The sequence below is a fragment of the Colias eurytheme genome, chromosome 7 (assembly GCF_061535395.1).
Source record: "Colias eurytheme isolate Ceu_HAF_F1 chromosome 7, ilColEury1 Martin Lab GWU primary, whole genome shotgun sequence".
NCBI classification, from domain to species: Eukaryota; Metazoa; Arthropoda; class Insecta; order Lepidoptera; family Pieridae; genus Colias; species Colias eurytheme.
Window position 1 is genome coordinate 4,107,332 of NC_142986.1, and position 23,740 is coordinate 4,131,071.

General features: G+C 31.7%; 2 protein-coding genes across 3 annotated transcripts; one reads left to right on the top strand and one right to left on the bottom strand.

Annotated features, from left to right (window-relative positions):
* Nucleotides 1-1,683: 1,683 nt before the first annotated feature.
* Nucleotides 1,684-18,305, top strand: Hsl (hormone-sensitive lipase). Of its 2 annotated transcripts, none has more exons than XM_090104030.1 (16): nt 1,684-1,847; nt 1,920-2,201; nt 4,211-4,368; nt 5,714-5,900; nt 6,592-6,805; nt 10,831-11,021; nt 11,373-11,619; nt 11,958-12,167; nt 12,414-12,530; nt 13,046-13,195; nt 14,037-14,169; nt 15,479-15,571; nt 15,939-16,034; nt 16,633-16,777; nt 17,359-17,484; nt 17,976-18,305. In XM_090104030.1, exons 2-16 carry the CDS (start codon nt 1,920-1,922, stop codon nt 18,075-18,077), a joined length of 2,451 nt encoding a protein of 816 aa, XP_089960156.1. In that variant the 5' UTR covers nt 1,684-1,847; the 3' UTR covers nt 18,078-18,305. The 2 variants fall into 2 exon arrangements, with proteins under 2 accessions (XP_089960156.1, XP_089960157.1); XM_090104031.1 differs by having other exon boundaries at nt 14,037-14,067.
* Nucleotides 18,306-21,350: 3,045 nt separating this feature from the next.
* san (Probable N-acetyltransferase san) lies at nt 21,351-23,372 on the bottom strand. Its single transcript, XM_090104032.1, has 3 exons — nt 23,210-23,372; nt 22,731-23,054; nt 21,351-22,265 (listed from the first exon to the last, which is right to left on the bottom strand). The coding sequence occupies exons 1-3, from the start codon at nt 23,215-23,217 to the stop codon at nt 22,067-22,069; spliced, it is 531 nt and encodes a 176-aa protein (XP_089960158.1). The 5' UTR covers nt 23,218-23,372; the 3' UTR covers nt 21,351-22,066.
* Nucleotides 23,373-23,740: the final 368 nt, after the last annotated feature.

A 23,740-nucleotide genomic window follows, 5' to 3' on the forward strand; every position in this document is an offset into this window, starting at 1 on the left:
GAAATTCTCATTATGTACGCATTTTAATAACGGTTTCAAACAGTTCAAGGTAATCGGAAAACTATCTCTATCACTATTTACTAATTTATTTACATAATTATAAACAATATTATACAAAAATTACTACCTACAAAGGTATGTACATATTATTTTAAAACAGCCATACAATTTTATTTAGTCATTCAAAAAATATATTATACAGTTCCAAGTATAGTTCTATTAACTCGTTACATAACATAAAGTATAGTATACATAATATTATGACACCTGTGAAAAGTCACTTCTAGTTTATATCCACAGTGGTTAACTAAAAAGATTGAAGGTATGTGGAGCTGGAATATATGATTCATACTAGAATAATTATTGATAAAGTATTATATTATATACATTATATTTACTATAAATTATAAGATGTTACGGATGCGGATGTAACCAATGAATTAATAGCGGTAAAGAAAGATTCATGTAAATTGTAATAGTCCTAAAAATAGTTTTCCTTATTTAATCATTTTGGTGGCCTCAGTCGATAAGATTGTTTTTCTCTCGTCTCCAACGTTAATTGCACAGGTCAATAGTTTTAAAAAAAAATGTCAAATATTCTGATTACCTCTGTGGGCATTGCTTGTGATAAAGCGTCTTATTCACGGTCCATCCCCGACGTACGTCAGCTCAAGGCCGCGGTGCTGGATATCCTACTGACGATCGTGCGCGCATCAAGCATGGCTAGGGTTGCCAACTTTTATTTGAAGAAATAGAGTATATCTGATTTTAAAGGAGGTAAATAAAGAGTAAACAAATATTTTTAAAAATGTATTTTTTGTACTTTTTGCAGTAACTAAGAATTTTTCATTATTTTGAAATGAATCCAAACATTCCAAATCTAAATTTATATATTTCAAGAGCTCATTTTTAATTAATTTTTAATGAAGCTCGGTTTCTTTCTTCTCGCCACTTCACATTCATGACCGAAAAGACTCTTTCAGTCTTAGCTTTCAGTAAATGCGGAAGTGGCGGGAACAGAGAGTATATAGCTAATTCATTTTTTTTAACAAACAAATTCGTCAAGATATTTTTTTTAAATAAATTGCCATTTTTCTGCAGTGGACTTTTGCATAAAATCTGTGTTATTCAACAATTCGCCTTGGAGTTCTTTTGAAATAATAACTTCTGAATATAAACTGTCCATGTGTACAAGGTTGATCCAAATTAATGATAATTGGGATTTCCTGTGTACATAAAAATATAAAATAGCCGTTTCTTGCTTGCTCATGTAGTCACTAAGTTATCACAAAAAAATCATATCAATAGGCCACGTTTCCAAGTATTTACATTAATTTCTGTTGGCAGCACTAATCTGCTGTACGTCCGCGCTATTCACTGTCCATCTGCACGACGTTCGCGGTGGTGGGGGTGCTCGCTGGATGAAAAGTTGGTCGTGCACATCCAGCAAGATAATAATAATAATTATTGACGTACGTCAACGCTATTCACTGTCGTTTTGCGTCGTGCATCGTGTATGACCTTGGCGGGACGTACGTCAAGATGGACCGTGAATAAGACGCTTTAGCTTGTGACAGCTTGTGACCACCAAGTTGTCAATTAGAAACTGACTTTGACTTTTCTAATTCCTACTCTGTAGTCTGTACTCTGTAGTCTGTTGACTGTTCCAATTTTCATGTTTTTATGTTTTTGCATTGATGTGAACGAACGTATCATTCGTAGGGTCAAAAGAATTAAGAATTAAAAATATAAACGCCTTTTCTATAACTTAGTAGTTTTCTTCACAGTACTTAAAAGTATTATCGTTTAGATTAGCATAATGTTATTAATTAGCGAGGATAAAATCTGTAAATAATTTATAAAATAATATTTTTTGTGCGCTCTTTTTCACTGTAAATATACGTAAATAATATTTTTAGATGAATCTTAGACTTGTAAATCGTGGGTTTCGGTTTGCGGTGCGAAGTTTGAAAACTATGTCGTTCCCGGATACACCTGCGAAGGCATCAATATGTTGCGAAAACGTAGAAGGAACACCACCAACGTATGCGATGTATGAAGCTTTGAAGGATTCTTGCCAAAACAATGCCCAATATTTTCAGCCAGATGAAAGTGAGAATGGACAACGTCTATATCAGGGTTTCATGACTCTTATAGACCATATAGAAACTGTGTGGCCGCTCGTCGATCGAGTTAGAAAGGTAAACCGTATTTTGTTATTCCAAATAATTTTAATTAAATTGTATTTTATTACGACATTAGCAACCTATAGAAGCTATGTCCTAACAATACATTGTACCTTAAAATCCCACCTTCAATATTGAATTATTTTATAATTATGTAAGTAACTAAATCTCACATTTATTATCATAATATTAATATAGCTTAACTTGTGGAAATTGGACTGGAAATTGTTTCATCAATTACAAAGCTTATATAATTGTATTCTCAGCATAATTTAATGATTAATAACACTGATATATTCAAGGAAATGATTAAGGAAAATACATTTCTGCTTATACTAAGTATATTACAATTTATAAATATATGTATGCATTAAAATTACACCACTAATCAAACAATAGATTTATGAATAAAATTAATTAGAAAAATAAAAATAAAGAGTTGATCTTAACCCAATATACATAATATATTAAATTGTAGAGCAATGAACTGGAACACCAGCTGTTAGCGGATTGAACACAATATGTTCCCTCAAATCAAATGGTCATGGGTCATTGAGATTATACATAACAGATAAACATTATACACCTAATTAATATATCCATGCTATAACATGATTAATGAAAATAAAAAAATATGAAACCAAAATTTGTATATAAAAAATTTGTGTAAAAAATATTTATTACCAAATCAAGTTTACGGTTCTTGTTGATACATAAGGCTATAAAGCTATTAAGTCAGTAAATCACTACATAATATAAAACAAAGTCGCTTTCTCTGTCCCTATGTCCCTTTGTATGCTTAAATCTTTAAAACTATGCAATGGATTTTGATGCAGTTTTTTTTAATAGATAGAGTGATTCAAGAAGAAGGTTTTAGTATATAATTTATTAGGTTTTAGACAAAGCGGGCGAAGCCGCGGGCGGTAAGCTAGTAAAGTATAATTTGAGCCAAGATGCCCAAACTAGAGTAATTGTGGCCTGTATCATGAGCATCAATACAAAATGAGAAGAAACAAATAATAGCATGGATCTAAATGAAATGACATTTCATTAATGTTTTAGGTTTAACAAATGGTTAATTCATGATTTGAACTTTAAAGTTTACATAAAAGCAATTGACTCAGGTCACAAACCTTTTGAGAGAAATGAAATCTGTGCCAAGTAGCAGTAATAGCTGTATTTATAGCATTATTGCCAAAAATAGGAACTAAACAGCCTTCTTGTAACTAGGTCAGAGAGTGCTTTAACAAGGTTAATGATACTGTTTTAAATATTTTATTTAAATGTATGATTACTTTTTGTTAATAAAATAATATAAAAAAAATACAATTTAACACCTGATTGTAAACAGAAGGCTCCTTCAATGAAATGGCCATGTAATTTATATTTAAATATCTTACATAAAATAACTTAAGATTATTGTATTACAATACATTAACATATTATATGCTTTTGTAATCCTCTGGTTTTTATGAAGTCAAAGGCTAAACACTTGGTCTAGTATATGTACTATACTTTATAAGAACCACATCATTGTTTTCTTTATTTACCCTGTTATATGAAAGGTCTAACCATCAGCCAGCCAATTCATTAAATGTATAGTAAACAATATGAATAGATATTATTCATTTAATTAAGAACCACCATTTATTAATTTGCTGATTAATCTGGATAGCCGCATCCTGCAACATATACATAAATTATCTTTTGTTTATTTTAATTATTCAAATATATGTCGAGTTTATTATAGAAGTAATTTTTTGTTGCCTTAGATTACAACATTATGTATTTAGTTGACAATAAATAGTAATCCAAGGCAACAAAACATTGCTTCTTTAATAAACTACACTAATTTTATGCTTCAATAAATAATTATATGATTGTAACAGAAAATAGTTTATTTCTGCAACCATTTTTTAAATTCTTAGAAGAGTAATTAAATCACAAAACTTGGTTGAAACCACACAAATAATATTCATCTTTTGAGTTAAGTATTGTCAATGACTTTCCCAATTCTTTTCTAGGTGGCTCCCACATATGATTTTGATGCAAAATCCCCTGGAAATGGATACAGAAGTTTTGTATCTGTGGTTGATTCATGCATCTTACATGGCCTCAAACTTAGCAGGCAAGTTTGTACAGGGAGGGATGCATTGCTGTTTCGAAAAGGATATTTTGTGAAGTAAGTATATATAACAGTTTCTTTAACAGCTCTAAAACCCCTATTTAGCCATATAAATAACCTTAAAAAATGGGGTAATTATTAATATTGTCCATCGTTTTCATAAAAATCAGGGTTATATTCAATGGATTTATTTTTTCTGATAAACGATTGTATTAGATGCTACATGATTATGATGCAAGCTTAAAAGATAAGAACTTCAACCTCTTGATCTCTGAACTAATTTCGAAATTAAAGATTTTATGGTTGTACCAATAAATGAAATTGACCTATTTGTAAACTAAAGAATAACTGTATGTAATATTGTTTAGTTTATTCCACACATAATATTATAAAAAAACTTCTTAATTAGTAAATGTGACTCAACTAATTTTATTACGGGATTATTCGTTCGGTGGCCTTCATAGGTTTGTGTGGATGCTGCATTATTGTAAAAAAACAATTGTTTTAGAGGAAAAATATTTTCACATGGACACTCAATAGGCAATGAACTTCGGCTTGACATGAATGTTAAGAAAACACGCAAAAAATATGACTTATCCTACCTACGTGTTAGTTTAAAGTTTTTTTCTTTTCTTAGATTAAACGTTAATAACTAGCGTACCTGCCTATAAATAACGCTTATTTACAAATTGCATTGTTAGATTGTAATAAATCGTGATATATTCGATTAACATTAAGCACGAATTCGTGTTATTGAATATGTAAAACAAGATAGAATCACGTATTTGATATATTTTTGCTCATACCTATATCTAATAAAGTCTTAAATCAATATGCGGTAGATTCTTAAATAATATAAACAATATCCATCTTAAAAATGAAACCTATATTATTGCTATCTAGGTGCTAATACCTACGTACAGTTTAACAATTCAACTGTTTGGATACCTAACTATCTAAATTAAAATTAAAAATTACAATTGAAATTGACTTGTACGATCCTTTTAAACACAAAAAATGTTCAACCTTCAAACAAATAGAAAAATTGATAAAACAAGTGTTAGAATATATTTTATCCAAAGTTTTTAAGTTCGTTTCGCTTCGACCGCGTGAAAATGCCCAAATGTTTAACAGCCAAATTAACAAAAAAAATGTTATTTATATTATTACATAAACTCGGTACGCATTTATTCTAAACCTGTTTTTATTCACATAAACCTCTAAGTGTTTTTATTTAACTAAAAACAACCCCTTTGAGATTTCAGCTCTTACGAGAAGAAAGAAAGCGTATTGCCCAAAAAATTACAAAAGATCGCAAAAAATCACAAAAAATATAAATCTATTCCGAAAATAATATTGATTTCCAAAAAAAATAAGTTATAAAACCTCCTCACAATTACAGGGAGGTGGAATCATGCAGTCAACTGCTAGCATCACTCGGTACATGCCTACATCATCTCCACACGCTAATATCGTGGGCAGAGCCCGGAGATCTGTTCCCCACTGAGCCGCATTCGCCTGAAGAACTGTTCTCAAAGGCTGATACGATCAATCAATACTGCTTTTATGGAAGATGCCTTGGTTTTCAGGTATGAAGTGTTATGAAGATATTATTTTCTGTAAATATAAAGATGTAGGATTAATTATTACATGTGTTTTGTTACTTTTTTTTGTTATTCTATGATAGCTTTTAAGTGTATTTGTTGAAAAACTAAGTTGTTTACCTCTAATTTTAATAGTACCATTTAATATTAAATTCTATAATCATTTGGTTCGATTAATATGCAGATATATGGCCTTATCAAACAATTTAATTGGTATTACGTAAATATTTTTATACATAATTAAGTAATAACGTATCATTATGCAATGTTTTTAAAACAACAATGCAAAATAAATGTAATTAACCAGTATTTCAAGTCTCACGGCTTTCCAGATACGCAATGACACTAGTAATATCTGCTTTAAAATCCATAATAAATGTTCAATGTTTGTATCTTAATATGTTTTTTAAATGTTAATGTACAAACACAATTTTCAATTTTATTTAAATTAAGAGTACCTACAGATCGTTAATTAAGAGATTGCTAATTTTAATGAAATTATTAAGCAAAGACTTTTATTCTTTCATGAAAAAAAAACTTTTTTTTATCACATTTTTTGCTTATCCCATTTTGAAAACTTTACAACGAGCGTAGTTCCTACGAAAATAATAAAAAAATGTTCCATTACATCGATGTATAACTATTTCAAAAACCTCACAAAAAAAACACATTTCAGTTCGCACCATCAATACGCGGTATACTCAAAGGTATATCAATATGTATGGCGGGTTTCTCAGAAGCGTATTACAGTCAAGGGAACCTAATCAGTTCGGTGTGGACTGGAGGCCAGTACTTAATAGACCCTGAGTTGAGGGCTCGGAGGATCGTCAATATATCGCAGTCCGCTAGTGTCGAGTTTTGTAAGGCCTTCTGGTTTCTGACTGAAAGTGGTGAGTATTGATTGGAAATGAATTTTAAATTTTGTTTAGGTACTTATATAATTATTACATACTAGAGGTCCGCCCCGGCTTCGCCCGTGGTAGGTACATATTTCGCAATAAAAGGTAGCCTATGTCCTTTCTCGGGTATCAAAATATCTCCATACCAAATTACATGCAAATTGGTTCAGTAGTTCAGGCGTGATTGAGTAACAGACAGACAGACAGAGTTACTTTCGTATTTATAATATTATAGTATGGATGTTTAAGTTTAGAAAAGGTTGACGTACCCTGCATAGATATGAGAAAACATCCCGTTTTTATCTTTTAAATAAAATAACGTGTTTTTAATTAATTTTATTCACTCGTTCGTGAAGTTATCAACACTATTATGTAAAACACTAGCGACCCGCCCCGGCTTCGCACGGCTGCTTCGCGGCTTGCTGATAAATACACTACAGAAAAACTGTGAACGTTGTATATAAAAACATAGCGGCCCGTACCGCCGCAAACGCTACGTCCCGCAATTTTTAAATCTGTAATATCTTCGAAAATATTCACTTAAATCATACGGTGTAAAGGGCCATACAGATCTATATTAAATGAACAATGTATTCAAGGTATTTAATTGGTTAAGGATTAATGCTGTATTGATTAAAATCGCATCGAAAATCAGCCATTATTTGTCGTAAAAAGTAAATGACAAAAAAAAGTTATTGTGGGTTATCCATAAGAGATAGACATATACCATCGCGGACTTTTCTGTAGAACTTTTCAATGTGTACAATACTTAGTACATTATTTTGATAAAACTCGTAGGGTTCAGCCTGCGTTTGCAATGTAAGCGGAAAATATGTAATTTTTTACGACATCACATTAGAAACCTCAAAAATAACAGTACTTCTCTACTATTTAATGGATGTTATTATACATATAAACCTTCCTCTTGAATCACTCTATCTATTAAAAAAACCGCATCAAAATCCGTTGCGTAGTTTCAAAGATTTAAGCGTACAAAGGGACATAGGGACATAAGGACATAGGGACAGGGAAAGCGACTTTGTTTTATACTATGTAGTGATTAATAAGGTATCGTTTGTAAGATTGCCCTTCAAAAAAAGAACGTTATCGTAATTACAGCTCAAGAAATAATAAACGTAAACCCTAGATATAAAAAACATCAAGCCTATGTACTTGTAATATTATATAACAGACAAAAAATTAAAATAATTTATTTCACTCACCAAACACCTAGAAAGTAGGAACTAAACTTTTGGTTGTTTCCACAAGAACGTTCGGTTCGGTTTCTTGTGGAAACAACCTTTTGCTTTCAAAAGTTTCCTTACTTACCTTTGCTCTCCAAGTGAAATACCATGAATTATTAATAAGAAACTTTTAGCTCATACAATAATTATGTAAGCCTCATATTACAATGTGTCTGAATGTCTTATTCATTAGAAAGTTAAAATAACGTTTAATTATACTTAACTAATATTATCATCTAATTAATAAGACATGTGTATCCATTACTCTCCAATTATTCTCAGCTGTATTCGCAAATTACGTTTTAATATGTAATTAAATTGATAACGGAATTATGCATCAGTTGTAGCTAAATGTGTAAATAATATACCCGTTATAATGACGCTATGTTATTGAATGTTATCGGCGTATTATAATTTAATTATAACACTTGAAAATACACTTAGTTAAAATTATTTAAAAAAGGTAAGTAAAAGACAACAATTTAATTATAATCAACCTTTCGATTTAGAAAAACTAGTTTACTTTTTCGATCCTGTTAATCCGGGATAAATTCAAAACTCAAACTCGAACATTTATTTATTCATTTACACTTCTTCTAGAAGCACTTTTGAATCGTCTTTACATATTATTTTTAAAATTTACCACCGATTCGGAAAGCAGTATCTACGGAGAAGAACCGGCCAGAAACTCCATAGTTGCTCTTTTAAATCATGTCAGTATAACAATTTAATTTTACAAATTATGTGACAGCTTATATTATCATAATATGCCAAAGAATTCTATCCTATAAGACTAGAGTAGATAATTTTTGAAACAAAAAAAAATCGCAGTCGGATGAAACCCATTAGAAAAGGAGGGGAATATGATAAAAATTTAAGGAAAAATAAATTACGGTCAATCCGAGTTCGGGAAGCGGGAGGGGGGAGCTTTTAAGAGAAAAAAATGGTTTCTCTCGATTTCCGACAAAACTACAAGTCCTATAGAAAAAAGTTCAATGGCAAAGTTGTAGGTAATTAAAAGTTCTACAACTTTTGTATTCACAATTTTTTCACATAACCTAAAAATTTAGGTGAAAAATTAAAAAAACCAAGTGTTTGGTCTTTTATTTCTATCTACTTCAAAATTTATTTTTTTTCTACGAAATTTGGTGGAAACTTACTTTATTATGTCCCAAATACACTGTAATTTATTTGATTGAAAATATTTATTTTTTCGCCTTATTTTGAATGAATACCAAAAAAACAACCTAATTTTCAATGGAAAAGTCACCCGTCAAAATATCAGCTTTTTTCAAAAACTTGGGGTGCCTTTTATTCATTGAAATCTCTACTTTCATATGGTGTAAAAAAAATAAACACCACCATAGTAAATGTTCTCAGGAAGTGCATACAAACAGTCTGAAAATTAGCTTTTACCTATTCAGGCACACTTCTCGAACTACCTGAAATGTTTTTATCGACATCATTTTGCTTTTGAATATGCTGTAAAATATTAAACATAGAACAGATAATTATTTTTCTTTTGAAATATTACCGAAAAGCCGATACAAGAGAAGATATAGAGTTCAAGAAGTGTGCCTGATTTAGTAAAAGCTCATTATCACACTGTTTGTATGCATTTCCTGAGAACATTTACTATGGTGGTGTTTATTTTTTTACACCATATGAAAGTAGAGATTTCAATGAATAAAAGGCACCCCAAGTTTTTGAAAAAAGCTGATATTTTGACGGGTGACTTATCGATTGAAAATTAGGTTGTTTTTTTGGTATTCATTCAAAATAAGGCGAAACAATAAATATTTTCAATCAAATAAATTACAGTGTATTTGGGACATAATAAAGTAAGTTTCCACCAAATTTCGTAGAAAAAAAATAAATTTTGAAGTAGATAGAAATAAAAGACCAAAAACTTGGTTTTTTGAATTTTTCACCTAAATTTTTAGGTTATGTGAAAAAATTGTGAATACAAAAGTTGTAGAACTTTTAATTACCTACAACTTTGCCATTGAACTTTTTTCTATAGGACTTGTAGTTTTGTCGGAAATCGAGAGAAACCATTTTTTTCTCTTAAAAGCTCCCCCCTCCCGCTTCCCGAACTCGGATTGACCGTAATTTATTTTTCCTTAAATTTTTATCATATTCCCCTCCTTTTCTAATGGGTTTCATCCGACTGCGATTTTTTTTATCTTTTCATTATTTTCAAAGGCTCTACCCCAGTCTATATGTCGTTTCTCAGGTTTTAAACTATATTCAGAACTTTCATACAAAATGGTTCAATGCGTTTATACCAGACAGACAGACCAACAGACAGACAAACAGGCAGATAGAGATAGTGTAGCGACGACAAGCCAATTTACGAGTTACCGAATTTCAAGTGTAGTACCTACTAAGAAAGTTCACACCATAGGTTCACACGGTAACTCGTATATAAACAGTTTGTGCGTTATGCATGGACAGTCACGGGCTTGTCGGGACGCGGGTGGGTCGCATAGGTCGAATATTAATATTTAGTATCTTGATAATATTAGTAGGGATATCATAGTCTTAGATCAGACGTTATTCGGATACATCACACATGTTACCTCCAAACCTCATACCCAGATATCAACATCTCATCGCTTTCTTACATAATATATTACGCCCAGATAAATGCAAAAATAAACAACCAATTATAAAAACATATCTATTATGCAACTTATTTATTATGCAAACCTGACGCAATTTATAAAGCATTAAACAAACAACTAAAAAAACAAATGCATTTGTTTTCAGAAATAATGCGTCGAGTGCCAAGTTTAATGTCCACTACAGTGGCTGTGAATAAATTGATAACTATAACACCCGTACCGATAGTTGTTACGACGCTTGAGGGAAAAGAGAAGACGATCCTACCTCCTAACTCGCATATAGGCTTGCATGACCTTAATGTACGGCTTATAAGTGTTAATAAGAGGAATGGGATGGTGAGCAAAATTTAACTTTATCTCTAAGAAAAAAATTATTCAATGTAGGTAATATAACTCGTTATTGAAAAGCGTTCAATTGTAATTAAAGAAAAGAAGTGACTCGTTAACTTTATTCTAGGTTCTGCAATGTCTAATCTATAAAAGAAACTCGTCTATGTAAGAAAAATGTCACCCTTCCTACTTCTGTAGTTTATAGCAATTCCGATTAACTATTTATCACTTCTGCACTCTATTTATTTAAAATATGTGACTATCGCCGAAGATCTATAGATTATTGATTAAAAAATTATTGCCTTATTTTTTATTATAAGCTATTAGTTAATCAAACTTTATTGAAATCTTTAACAGACAGGTGAAACCTCTACCCTACCGCCGTCAGATGGCGTAATGTTCCACTGTCATGGTGGCGGTTTTGTAGCGCAAAGCTCGAAATCGCACGAAGGATATCTCCGAGATTGGGCTGCAAAGCTAAATATACCGATATTATCTGTGGACTATAGTTTGGCGCCACAAGCACCGTTTCCTAGGGCGTTGGAAGAAGTTTTCTTTGCGTATTGCTGGATGTTGAACAATTTGAAAGAGATTGGGACTACGGGTAAAGAATTTTGAAGTTTTAGGGGTACACCAGGGTCAAAACTAAAATCTATATTTTTTTTTCCGAAAAGTTCATTTACAGGTTTTTGTTGTTGTAGTTGCATGTAGCTAAGCTTTGTATTAAATAATAGAACGTGTGCTTTGTTCTTGGAAAAATTTTATATTATTTGTTTTCATTTTAGTCAGTACATACATTTTTTATTAATAAAGTAAACACAATTTACACACACATTTTTTCTCGATAATTAACAAAAAACTGGAATTCATTTATTGAATAATTCTTCAACCACTACAAGAGAACCAAACTCTAACATTAAAACAGTTATAATTTAATCACAGGTAAAAGAATAGTATTCGCGGGTGATTCAGCGGGAGCAAACCTATTAGCTGGTTGTACGCTGAAGATTCTAGAAAGCGGTATTCGCTTACCAGACGGTCTGTTTATGGCCTACGCTCCACTTTTAGTGAGCTTTATACCGAGCCCATCAAGGCTACTATGTCTAATGGACCCTTTGCTGCCGTTTGGTTTTATGATGAGGTGCTTGAAAGGTAAACAGTGTTTTATTGCTCTCTATAAAACATATAATTTTTAAAAAGAGTTACCATTATATATTTTTCACTTATATCAGGACGTGTTTATTCTGAACATAAATTTGTCAATAAATTACCTTGTTTTTTGCTTTTAAACAACTTGACTTTCCCTAAATGGCAGAAATAATTATAAGTGACATAATATTACCTGATTTCCTTTAATATTTTTTTTTGTAAATAGAAAAATAAAAATTCGGTTTGCAGCATACGCAAGTCCAAATTCAAAAGGCAAGGAAGACAAGCGCGGAAACAAAGAATTGACGTCATCAAACGTCACGACACCCGACGGCAACGGATTTCTGAAAGTCAGCGCTTCACAAGGTAGCTTATATTAACATAATATACAGGGTCTCCTAACGTCGGTGTACTAAGCTGAAAAGGACTTATAGTTTCGAATACACTGATTACGTAAAAAATAATGATAAAATCTAGACGAAATTTTTTTTAGATGAAAAAAACTATATTCCCAACTGGCAAGCCACCTACCATTGTACCCGTCTTTTATGTTTTATCAGTTATTTCTTTATATGTAATTTTTTATAATGTTACGTAGATTTTGTCCCTGAATCTGTTTGTGTTATTGTGTGTGATATGTCACGCAAAATAGGCGATTGTCGTCGATTTGCGGAGACATGCCTGTTATTACGATTATGTGTTTGTTGAAGTGAAAACTTCTTTAGCGGCGTTGGGTATAAAATCTTAAACTCGCGTCAGGACACGTGACCTGACCGAAAAAGCGTAAGACGGATGGATATCAAACATGCTCAACGTTAATAATCAAGTTTTCACTTCTGCCGGCACTCCCGGAGTGCAACCCGTCTTTTTTATTCTTCCAGAGGGTATAAGCGAAGGGCCATCCTCGTTCGAAGAAGTCTCGCCGTCGGATCTGGCGGAGTTACAAGCGCACAAGTCGGGCAGTGAGCGGCGCCAGTCCTCAGACACCACTATCAGTGCCGCCTCGCTGCAGAGCGAGCACACCGCCACCGGTATACATATGACGTCAGACGCATTTTGACAGGAGCTTTTTCTCATGAAACTGAACAACTTTTGTTCTACAACTTTGCTGAATTCGTAGAAAAAAATTTGGACTTTGTATAGAAATCGGTCAGCTGATTAGCGAAGTTTCCTTACAAAGATCGATTTTTTTTACGAATTCAGCAAAGTTGTTGAACAAAAGTTGTTCAGTTTCATGAGTAGAAGCTCCTGTCTAAATTCGTCTAACGTCTTACCTTTCACCTGGTATATATTTTTGACGTGACAACGTCTTATAATTCGATAGAGCCGGCTGCACGCACGATAAAACATGACTCATGTGGCGTTACCTCGCTCTGAGGCGGCTTGTGGCTTGAAGTGCAAGCGAAAGCGCGGAACGAGCGACAAAGAAGCACAATCGACGTTGTCACGTTCAACTATCGTCAGTAAACCGACTTTACAGACAACCAATTTTTTTTTATTTAATTAATTCATTGATATATTCAGCCAACATACACCCCCAATTTTGCATTTACATAATTTCAATTAACAAAATAAAATAAATTAATTCAATGTACGTACGTACATACGCACATATGCGTGCAAACATAACCATCAAGGGCGTACAAACACAAATCGTATAAACGTGCGTTGTGTGCTGTGTGCTCATATTTACAAGCATTAACACACACGCAATCTGGCTTTGAAAATCAACGTAGATAATAAAATTGACGTAACAACTGCACACATGCTCACAAACATGCTCGCGCGCATGCATAATCGCAAAAACTGGTTTTAATAGTTTCTGTAAATAGTGTACAAATTGAATAATAAAGAGAATTGTATTATTTTCAGGTGTCAGCCCAACGGAGGACAAGTCACAACAGTACGTATCAGACTTTCTTGACCGGTACGTGTTCGACAGCGACACAGATAGCGAGGGGCGGCGCTTCCCCATCGTGAAGCCGAACGATCGCAATTCGTTAAGGTACCTCTTGCTAGGCAACGCGCTTGAGCTTGCACGTTGCTAGGCAACATCAACTCGCCCGTGTGCGGCTCCGTGAACAAGCTTCGACGTTGCTAGGCAACGCGCACGCACTCGCACGTTGCCACGCAACACGCACGGGCTTGGGCGTTGCTAGGCAACGTACACGAGCGCTGTCGGCTGTATATAATGTTTATGTCGGTGTAGTTGTGTGAGTATCTGTTTAATGTGTGGGTATACGGTGATGTAGTCATAATGTAAATAAAATATTAAATTGTATGATGACTTGCTAGTGATGTTAGTGTGTACTGAGGAATATGTAAAATAATAATACAATAGTGTGTAATTGTTTTAAAGTTAACTACGAATTTGAATTAACCTTCCTGTAAATATGTAATTGTAACATAAATTGGTATTTATACATTCGTAAAAAATTAATAGCTCTTGTATTGCATTTGTAAATAACATTGTAGATTTAGATCACTACATAGTATAAAACAAAGTCGCTTTCCCTGTCCCTATGTCCCTATGTCCCTTTGTACGCTTAAATCTTTGAAACTACGCAACGGATTTTGATGCGGTTTTTTTTAATAGATAGAGTGATTCAAGAGGAAGGTTTATATGTATAATAAGATCCATTAAGTAGTGGAGAAGTACTGTTATTTTTGAGGTTTCTAATGTGATGTCGTAAAAAATTACATTTATTCCGCTTACATTGCAAACGCAGGCTGAACCCTACGAGTTTTATCAAAATAATGTACTAAGTATTATACACATTGAAAAGGTCTACAGAAAAGTCCGCGATGGTATATGTCTATCTCTTATGGATAACCCACAATAACTTTTTTTTGTCATTTACTTTTTACGACAAATAATGGCTAATTTTCGAAGCGATTTTAACCAATATAGCATTAATCCTTAACCAATTAAATACCATGGATACATTGTTCATTTAATATAGATCTATATGGCCCTTTACACCGTATGATTTAAGTGAATATTTTCGAAGATATTACAGATTTAAAAATTGCAGGACGTAGCGTTTGCGGCCGCCCGGCTATGTATTTTATACCCGTGCGATGCCGGAGGCCGGAGCGGGCCGCTATATATTTTTATACCTATACAACGTTCACAATTTTTCTGTAGTGTATTTACTATTTAGTATCAGCATTGCACCCGTGCGAAGCCGGGGCGGGTCGCTAGTCTGTAATAAAAATAAGCATGTAATTATGGTACCAAGCACTAACCTTTTACTAATACAAATTATAACAAAGAAAATATTTTTCTAATGTAATCTTTATAATTTTATCAGAGATGGTGAATCGGAGGCGTCTACAACTTTAGTCGCAGAACCACCCTTAATAGTTGACGCCGATGGAAAAGATAAGAAGAGAATAAAGTCGCGGTAAATATATATTTTTTATTTAAAAATAATTAATCTTGTTAGGTACATTTTCATATCTTAAAATCATGCATAAAATTGAGTTTTTTTTTAATATAACACAAATATTAATTTAACAAAATGTTGCTGTTTGTGAGGCACAGCTATCTAAATATATAAAAATGAAACCCGTTTCGTGTTGTCACGGCATCACGTGTGAACGGCTGAACCGATTTCGATAGTTCTTTTTTTATTATAATCCTTAAAGTACGAGGATGGTTCTTATGTAGAGAAAACGTAAATATGTACCACGGGCGAAGCAGGGGCGGACCGCTAGTTATTAATAAATTATTCTGTATTCATAAATAAATAATTCCAAATAATTTTCAAGGATAAGCGAAGCAGCTACCGGCATTATGGGTGCGATGTCGTCAGGGTTTGCCTACATGACTGACTCTAATTCTATCATTGGGCCTACACAAGAAGGGTAAGTAAACCTATTCATATACTTACTGAATTTTTAATTTATACTTTTATGGTTTTTTCGCGAATAGGTAAAGATTCACACGTCTTTTCCATCCGCTATATAATTTTAAATACCTAAAATTCAATAATCTCTAGATAAATTATTAAATTGTTCAAGTTATAGGTAAGAGCCAAATTACATACTCATAATAATAAAATCATCTAGATCATTAATTTAATAATAAAGTATTTAAACTCGAAACTCACATTTATTTCTTTATAGAAGCACTTTTTAATTTTTTTAATTTAAACCAAAACTTATTAGTTCTTCTCCTTTTTCAAGCTAGATTAACGGATTTATCGATCTTTTTGAAGTGAAAACTTCTTTAGCGGCGTTGAGCACTTTTTCTGTAATGGGTATAAAATCTTAAACTCGCGTCAGGACACGTGACCTGATCGAAAAAGCGTAAGACGGATACCATTCCAAAATATCAAACATGCTCAACGTTAATAATCAAGTTTTCACTTCTGCCGGCACTCCCAGAGTGCAACCCGTCTTTTTTTTATAGAAGCATTTTTTTCAAGGTAGATTAATTTTATCGATCTTTTTTTAATTCCAGAATGGCGGAACGTACGAATCTAGATTCACTTATAGCTCGCAGTCCATCCGATGAGTTCATGTTTTCAGTACCAAGAGATCCCTTGCTATCACCGTACTGGGCTGATGACAAACTGCTCAAACAGTTCCCGCGTTTGAGGATATTGGTGAGCAATACACACGTTAACTAAGCGAAAATTCGTTATACTTGAAGGGATATGCATGTTTTTTTTTTATTGTAAATAGGGAAGCTCTCGACCACAATCTCGCCTGATGTAAAGCTAAGATGTTGTCTAAGATGGTACGCGCTTTCCTAATAGGTAGTCGTTCCCCTTGCACTTGAAGCTAAATATGTAAAACATTAAATAATAATATGTAGTATTTGTACCACAAAGTCGCAGGTAACAAAACGTACATAAGTACTACGTTTGTGTATTGTGACCTTTTTAAAGATTGTTTTATTTAAGTAAAGAAAGAAAATTCACTAATATAATTAAGGACTTATCATAAATCCAGTTTCAACTCTATATGTTTGAATCATATATTCCAAAATTTGTATCTTATTTTAGTTACATTCTTTAATCTATACTAATACATATTATAAAGCTGAAGAGTTTGTTTGTTTGAACGCGCTAATCTCTGGAACTACTGGTCCTATTTGAAAAATTATTTCGGTGTTAGATAGCCCATTTATCGAGGAAGGCTGTAATTACTTTAATTTATATATTATTTTCGATAAATTCCACAGACCGTACATATGGATCCGTGTCTGGATGATTGTGTTATGTTTGCCAAAAAGCTGAAGCGTTTAGGAAATGAAGTAGACATTGATGTATTGGAGGGACTTCCGCATGGATTCCTTAATTTATCATTGGTAAGTATTATAAGCTTTATTTTGTTCGTTACTTTGTGATTTTGGTCGTCAGACACGGATAAGGTTACAAATAAAGTAGTGTTCATATTATTGACGTGACAACGTCTTATAATTCGATAAAGCCGGCTGCACGCACGAAAAAACATGACTCATGCGGCGTTACCTCGCTCTGAGGCGTTCCATGTAAGGCTTGAAGTGCAAGCGAGAGCGCGGAACGAGCGACAAAGAAGCACAATCGGACGTTGTCACGTTCAACTATCGTCAGTAAACCGACTTTACAGACAACCAATTTTTTTTTGTCTTGAAAGTTGCAAGAACATTGATAAATTCTATCCATAATGTGACATAAACTAAACAGTTAAAACTAAGCCGCAAATTAAATTAGGCAGTACTTATCACTTTTGTTTTTAATTTAACGCTAAAAAGAAATAAGGATTTGCTTTCTTAGCTACATAAAGTTGCAAATAAAAATTCAAACTTTCTTTTAACAGATGGCCAAAGAAGCGAACGACGCATCACTGAAGTGCATAGAAAGAATTAAACAGTTACTCGACTTGGAAAACGCATCGGGCCCCGAAAACAACGATTTATGAATTCACGAGTTACGTGCTATAAATGAATTGCTAGGTTTTTGCCAATCTCATTTATAAAGAAAATAATATGAGATAAATATGGGAGCAAGTATAAAGTCCCGCAAATAATAAAAATATAGTTAATATTTTTTCAATTTTAGTTTCGTCAAGTGACACTGATAATGGCGCGAAATGTCATTGTCAAAATTTGTTATGTCAATATTAATCACAGAAGAATACTTATATTCTATTTTTATTTTATGTAGATAATAAATAAATTTATTTACATATAAATAATTTATCAAATGGCCTCTTGACCATAGTTACATAATTTTATTCTACAATTATTAGGGGTTCTTAATAAAATCATTTTGAAAGTGAGTAAATAATATTTATAGAAAAGGACCAGGGTGTAAGTATTTGAAGGAGAACCATATTTCTTATATGAATAGGTCCAATAGGGACTTAGTTGTGACGTCACTTTGTTGCTGTGCAATTAGCATTTATTATTGTAATTTATTTTCACATTGTAGTTGGTAGTTTCGCATTTTGAAAGATAAAGGCTCTTTTGTTATATTTATTTTTACATCACAATAATTTTAGTGTAGATTGCTTTCATCACATTTTGACCATTCCATATTTCCATATTATGATAAGTATAATTGAAATTAGCTTGGAATTCAATACTCCGTCCTTTTATTGCGTCTTGATTATGAAAATAGTGAATTTATTTAACTATGCTCAAATATGAACACCAAAAATATATTAATTTTCGATGATTATTTTTTCTTTAAGTACATATTTTTAATATTTGTGATATTTTATGCCAAACTGTAATTTTATTAAAGAAAATGTACAATCTGATAAATTATGAAATATTTACTGTTTATTACCAAACCCCATATTGAGCTAAGTTTATTATTCTTTTAAATTTTTATTTGGTGGTTTGATCTTATATAAATGACTCGAATATATAAATGTAATATAATATTATGGCTGTCTCGTTCTTACTTACCATAATACGCCTCTATGAAAGTGAAATAGCGCAGGAAGATAGTTTCTTAGTTCAAATTAATAACACTTATATGTAGATTATTTAGTTTATAGCAGATAGAATATTCCTGTATCTTTCAAAATGCATCACATTTAGTGTAGAATTAAAATGCCAAAATACAGTATTTGGTGTATCACAGTACATATGCTTTAAAAGTAAAACTTGTGTGTGTTCACAGTGAACATTTCTTATATTATAGTTATTTAGTGTTGTTCATTGTTGTTTCCGTAAAATTTTATTCTTATATACTGTAGAGAATTGTAAGTATATTTTCATGCTAGTATAGAATTGATGTGGTGTAATACCTCTATAAACTGTAGGTGCAATAGATATCTTCTGACAATACGGCTTAAACATTCCACTAGTATCACTATCATGGCAAAAATATATCTAGCACAATAATTGATCTTATCTATTTATTATATACTATAGAATGTTTCAATTCGTTTCATATTTATAAAACTAAACTTAGAAATGAAAGTTAATACTTACTTAATATTAATATTTTAATAATAAAGATTAAAAAATAGATGTGTAATGTATATTTAGACATGTCTGTGATAGAAACAATGCTTTGTAAAAGCAGACAGTATTCTAAAGAAAAAAGTGCTTGTTTAGCGTACTTATGTGTGATGGACTGAGAATTAATTCTAATGTTTTATATACACATAAAATGTTCTAACAGCTTATAAATTAGGGAAATACTTGTTTGCTCACATCACATTAAATTATGCTCATCATTCACAAATATACTTAAATCTAGCGATCTGAATTTAAAATTAATTGGCGTTTATATTATGAATTAATATTCTCGAATATTGTGATTTAGTTCATAGGATTGTGGAGGGGCATTTATTCGACAGTTAACCAAAGAAAATAAAAATACTTACTTATTAAAAAGTACCCATATTCAAAGTAAAAAAAGGTGGCATAATTTCAATACTACCTACTGTTACTTTGAGAGCGACGTAAACAAAAAATATAATATCTAAATGTTATGAACATAGCGGTTTTATAATGCTTAATAATGCACTGTATTCCTATTTCCTAAGTTTACCTTCTCGTTTAAAACAAAATGTAAGTATATCATACCATAAGGACCATTAAACAATCCTATATCTATGTGCAATCATTATTATAAATTATAATGTATGTAACTATATATTTTATATTGTGTGACCATTATTTATTGAACTATCATGTAATTTTATTAAATTATAATTATGATTCTTGTTGTTGGCCTTTATTGTATAGGTTTTAATATTATATGTGTACAGACTAGGAGCATTTATTACGTGAATCCTATCAACTCGCACCCTATTGCTCTATATTTGCTCATTTAAATCATAATATTGTATGAATTATGTATATCCCAATTTAAGAATATTATTATATGGGTGATTCTTCTCACAAATTATTTTATAGCATATTATGTACATTACTGCTCCTAGTCTTGTACATTATTCATCACAGATTTAAGAAATAAGTACAATCTAATTGTTGTTTTGGTTTTGTTCTATGATAACACAATTATGTTCTAAATGTTGTAATTTGATGTTGTTTTTATATTTGCAGAAGACTAGTTAGACAGTGTCTTTGATTTTAATAAAGAAATTAAATGTATCTTATTCTTTTTATTTCGCGTACCTATCTACGGCATCCTTTTAGACCGGCTACTCACGAGTCTCGTCCCTGCAGCAGGGGCAATATTGGAATTGGTTCCTTAATAACTCAGGCCCCAGAATCACAGACACAATAGAAAATCGATTGTGTCGTGGACCGATCGTGCCGTTCGGGGCTCAATGGGTTAATTGTGATGTCAGTATAGGCAAGTAGGGGCAATCCGAGATTGTACCAATATGGCAGATACGTGAGTAGCCAGCATAACAACTATTAATTTGTTTACTGGTAACTTGATCCTGAAGCTTTCAATAACATGGTATGTGTCTGGATAAAAAGAAGCCCATTTGCCCGTTCTATGTCAAATACTTAATAATTGATCTCTATCAAGATATACCAATTGATTTGAAGCACTTCGTTCAGTGTAAAGCTTATGAGTACCTACCTAATTAATTAAACTTCATTTATATTTTTAATATTTGAATTAATTATAGACATTGTCTGCTATTTTCTACAAGAGCTTAGTACTGTATGATTAGCTCATAATCATAGAAAAAGAAATAGTAGTACTCATTATACAAAAAGTTAAGAAAATAGGAATGGCAATAAAACAATTAAAATCTTGTTAATCATGTTTATTGTACTAATTGAAATAAGATATTCAGAGATTATATTTTATTGAGTTTTTGTAAGAGGAGAAATTGACTTTTTGGTAACATTCAGTAAAATACACAGTGTTTTTTTAAATAAAATTTTATCATTACTCAATAAAAAATTGGAAAATACTTTAGCCATAGCATGCTTTCAAAAGTATCAAACTGTGTTACAAATAAAATATGAAATTTCCTACAAAATATAGATGTTGCGAAAATATATTTTATAACAATAGTTTGTTAGATAGTGAGAAGAATCAATTTAATTTAAAACCTAATATTATACATAAATACAAAAACATTAAATATTCAACAAGTGATTTAGCATTCCATTAGTTAAGAGATGTTTGGCCAGAGCTATTTACTGTTCAATTGTGGTAATTTTTATAATGTTTATACATGATACTGTGGATCTGTCCCATTTTACATTTATGTAAAACAAAATACATCAATTAACAGTGCAATAAAAACATATCATCAGTGAGCAATTGAGTCCTTATGTAAAACTTCAGGAAGTCAATCTCAAACAAACATTATGGCCTCAACTGTATAAAACCACAACCACCTTTCAAATATTCATTTTATCAAAATCTGTAGGTTATCGGGACCTGATTACGAATCTTATCTTAAGTATCACTTGCGTAAAAACTGCATTGAGATTTTTTTGAGTTTCATTTTAGCATTCAATCATGCCCATTCGTCTTTGCGTGTGGCACATTCCCATTGACTAATGACACATTGTTTGTTCGTCTGATTGTCTTCTGCAAAACATGCGCATCAGCCGGCTCTATTCTCTTGTAGTAATGTTCCTTCGTTTCTACTATTTCAAAACCAAACTTTTTGTAAAAGTCTATTGCACTTTCATTGTTCACTTGGACATGTCTGAAAATAAAAATATTGGGATAAAGCTGTAAAATTATGAAAATCAGAAGGTTAGTATAGGAAATCAAAGGATTGTTTATTTATAATAACTTTGTTAAGATAAATGAAATAAGTGCATCTTTGACATGAAATTGCATCCATGATAATAACTTATGATTGTTAATTAGTTACACATAGTACAACTATATCATAGACTGTATATGTTGCCAAAATTAATATTATTTGTTTGCTAGTTTTGTTTGAAAACACAATTAATTAATACTTACTTATTTTTAAGTATATTTAAACAATGCCAACTAAATACAGATTAAGATAAATACTCGAAATTCATTGATTAACAAGGTTACCAACTAAAAAAAGAAAATGACACATAACCTACACCACTTCTTGAATATCAAAACAAAAGTGTAAGAATTAATATGGGATGTTATTTTCAAAAGATAACATAGAATGAAATGTACTTACAAAAAGATACTGTCAAAGTTTCCATCGTGTTCGACATATTTGAGCACATGCTCCACCATCAAGGTACCAATACCCAATCTTCTGTAGGGATATAAACAACCCAGGGTCATGATATATAACCTTCGTGAATTTTCTGATGTGTCTATCCTGCAGCACACTGCTCCTACTACGATATCATTATAGTATGCAAGTTTGGCGAGTTCTCCAGCCTCTAACACATCCTTATAAAATTTGTCATTGTATGATACAGGAAATACGACCGTATTCAACTTCTTCAATTGCTTTATATTATGCGGTGTCACATCGCCGAGTTCTATTTTAGCTCTGCAATAACGAATGCACACTTTAATTTTAAGGAATCATCAAGTGATTGAATAGAAGGACTCACAATTTCTACTACGACTTAATTCACTAATATGATCGTAATTTAAAGATTTATCCGGTGAGTGTTGTTACTTATGAAAGTAAATTATATTTACCTAGTCATTTTTATAGCTATTTTTTACACTAAGATTTAAATACTAATCTATCACTTATATGATATATCACACTGGATCACTCCCGCCATCTACTATTCCTTTGCTCCTTGATCTCAATTTCAATTCTCGCCTTGACGTTTCTATTCGAATGCACACAGACCACCCAAAGTTGCCCGTACAATATTTTAACTTTGCGTTCACTTTATGATTATGTGTTATTAGCAAAATATGAACAGCATCCATTTTTATTTTTTATTTTTATTCAACATAGTTTTGACTTTCTATAAGCGCCAAAGACAAAAACAAAATAAATACACAATACACATAATTAATTACACAAATTTATAAAGTAATTGCATAATTTAGCTATCAGGAACATATCAATTTGATTAACTTCACTTGATTTATTATTCAATGTCTAATTATTTCGCAATTCATAAAAAAATATTTATAAATTTATTTAAGTATATATTGTCTACGATTTATATAATAAGTGAACCTTCATGAACAAAGTGCGCGAAATTTAAAAAT